The sequence below is a fragment of the Gymnoscopelus braueri genome, assembly GCF_963280865.1.
Source record: "Gymnoscopelus braueri genome assembly, chromosome: 10".
In the NCBI taxonomy this organism is placed as follows: domain Eukaryota; kingdom Metazoa; phylum Chordata; class Actinopteri; order Myctophiformes; family Myctophidae; genus Gymnoscopelus; species Gymnoscopelus braueri.
The window spans coordinates 4,180,661-4,182,652 of NC_137611.1; the positions used below are offsets into that span (position 1 = coordinate 4,180,661).

At 49.4% G+C, this 1,992-nt stretch overlaps 1 protein-coding gene across 1 annotated transcript in view; it reads right to left on the reverse strand.

The window, feature by feature from the left end:
- Window positions 1-1,818, reverse strand: part of pappa2 (pappalysin 2) — a gene marked incomplete at its 3' end in the record, with an annotated part of 201,019 nt that extends 199,201 nt beyond the window's left edge. Inside the window, exons 1-2 of the mRNA XM_080438933.1 lie at window positions 619-1,818; window positions 1-222 (exon numbers count right to left, since the gene is read on the reverse strand). The exon at window positions 1-222 is cut by the window's left edge and continues 227 nt beyond it. Of these exons, the coding sequence (XP_080295059.1) occupies window positions 1-222; window positions 619-1,072 (676 nt within the window). The 5' untranslated portion in view covers window positions 1,073-1,818. The remainder of the gene's footprint in view (window positions 223-618) is intronic.
- Between the last annotated feature and the right edge of the window lie 174 nt (window positions 1,819-1,992).

The window sequence follows — 1,992 nt, forward strand, 5'->3', positions numbered from 1 at the left end:
TGATGTGGTGTGGCTCATGGTGGTGTGGTTCATGGTGTTCATGGTGGTGTGGTGGTTCATGGTGTGGTGGTTCATGGGGTTCATGGTGTGGTGGTTCATGGTGTGGTGGTTCATGGGGTGGTGGTTCATGGGGTTCATGGTGTGGTGGTTCATGGGGTTCATGGTTGTGGTGGTTCATGGGGTTCTCTTGAGTGTGGAGCTGCTTCTCTCTTGTGGTTGCTGCTGTAAATTACTCGGGTCTCTGCCGTTATGTTTTTCTGTCACAGGAGTCAAACCGGGTCGGTTGAAATCAGGAGGCTGACGATGAAGGGGGGGAACCCTCCCTGGATGAAGAAGGGGAACCCTCCCTGGATGATGAAGGGGAACCCTCCCTGGGTGATGAAGGGGAACCCCCCCTGGATGAAGAAGGGGAACCCTCCCTGGATGAAGAAGGGGAACCCTCCCTGGATGATGAAGGGGGGGAACCCTCCCTGGATGATGAAGGGGGAACCCCCCCTGGATGATGAAGGGGAACCCCCCCTGGATGATGAAGGGGAACCCCCCCTGGATGATGAAGGGGAACCCTCCCTGGATGATGAAGGGGAACCCCCCCTGGCGAAACGACAAGCCGATCCTCACCTCTCGACCCCACGTTCTCCTCCCAGGACTCCTCTGAAAACGTGGGGTTGAAAGGTCTCCTCGTCTCCTCCTCCTCCGCGCGCCCCCCCCTCCTCCTCCCCCGCGCGTCCGTGTTGTCCTCCTTCTCTGAGGAGGTGTCAGTGACCACCATGGCCTCAGGCTCCTCCTCTGCTCCTCCGCTGCTGCTGCTGTCGGCCAGCGCCGTCCGTCCTCCCGTGCGGCCGGCGCCGTGCTCAGTCCTCAGCTGGGCCCCTGGAGGGCGCCGTTGCTGCGTGGGGCCCCCTGCGCCCAGGGAGCCCATGCTGCAGGGCTCGCCCGCCAGCAGGACGAGGTCACTGTCCGCCCGGCGGGCCAGGGTGACCTTGAACCGGCGGACGGGGTCGGAGCGCGCCGGGGTCAGCAGGGTCACGAGGAGGAGGAGGAGGAGAGACGGTAGTCTGATGATCAACCACATGTTTGGATGTTTATAACGTTTTTAAAGATGTTTATTTTTTAATTTTTAGGATTATTATTTTTTGGGGGATTTTTAGCCTTATTTTTAAACAGTTAGGTTTCAAATGATAGCTATTTATTTAGTTTTAGTGTTGGACCTGGTTCTGAGGTTTTATTTTGTCTTTACATTTCATAAGCAGATCCCACTTTGCATGAGCAGCAGCAGCAGGCCTAAAAACTGGTCTAAATAAAAAGCAACCCTGACTGTGCTGGGTTTCTTTATTTGACCGCCTTTCAACAACAAAGTGAATATAACTGTTTTGGTTATTTGGTTATTCTGTTTTGGAATAAATATGCAGACGGATTGGGTCTGATATCAATTTAATGGACGTACAGTTGCTTTTGGCAGAAAGTCGAGGAGCAGCCAAACATGAATTAAGCTGCCAATAATGCAACGATGCACACAGAGATTAAATAGCTATAAAATAAAGGATGCCACATTCAGAGGTCGCCTGTGTCGTCAGACTTGTTTTGAGGTTCTTTGTATATTTTGGTATATTGTTTTTGAAACTATATATTAAAAAAATAATAAAACCTTCTCCTGTAGAATCGAAGAATATGTTCAGAAATGCACACAAAGTTGTTTTCCCTCCTCTGAAGAAGAGGCGAAACTCAATGCACTTTGCACGGACGTTTGTCAGTATACAGCCTGAAAGTAAAGGCAGCACTTTGGTCCTATCGGATAGGCTATCAAAACAATCCAATACCGTTATTTCTGAAGAATATATTGCTTCCATTGAATTTCTTAGTTTAGGTAAATATCTTTCACCTGTTTTCTTATCTATACGGCCAGCTATACCATATAGGGCTACCTATAATATATATACCATATAGGCTACCTATAATATATATACCATATAGGCTACCTATAATATATATACC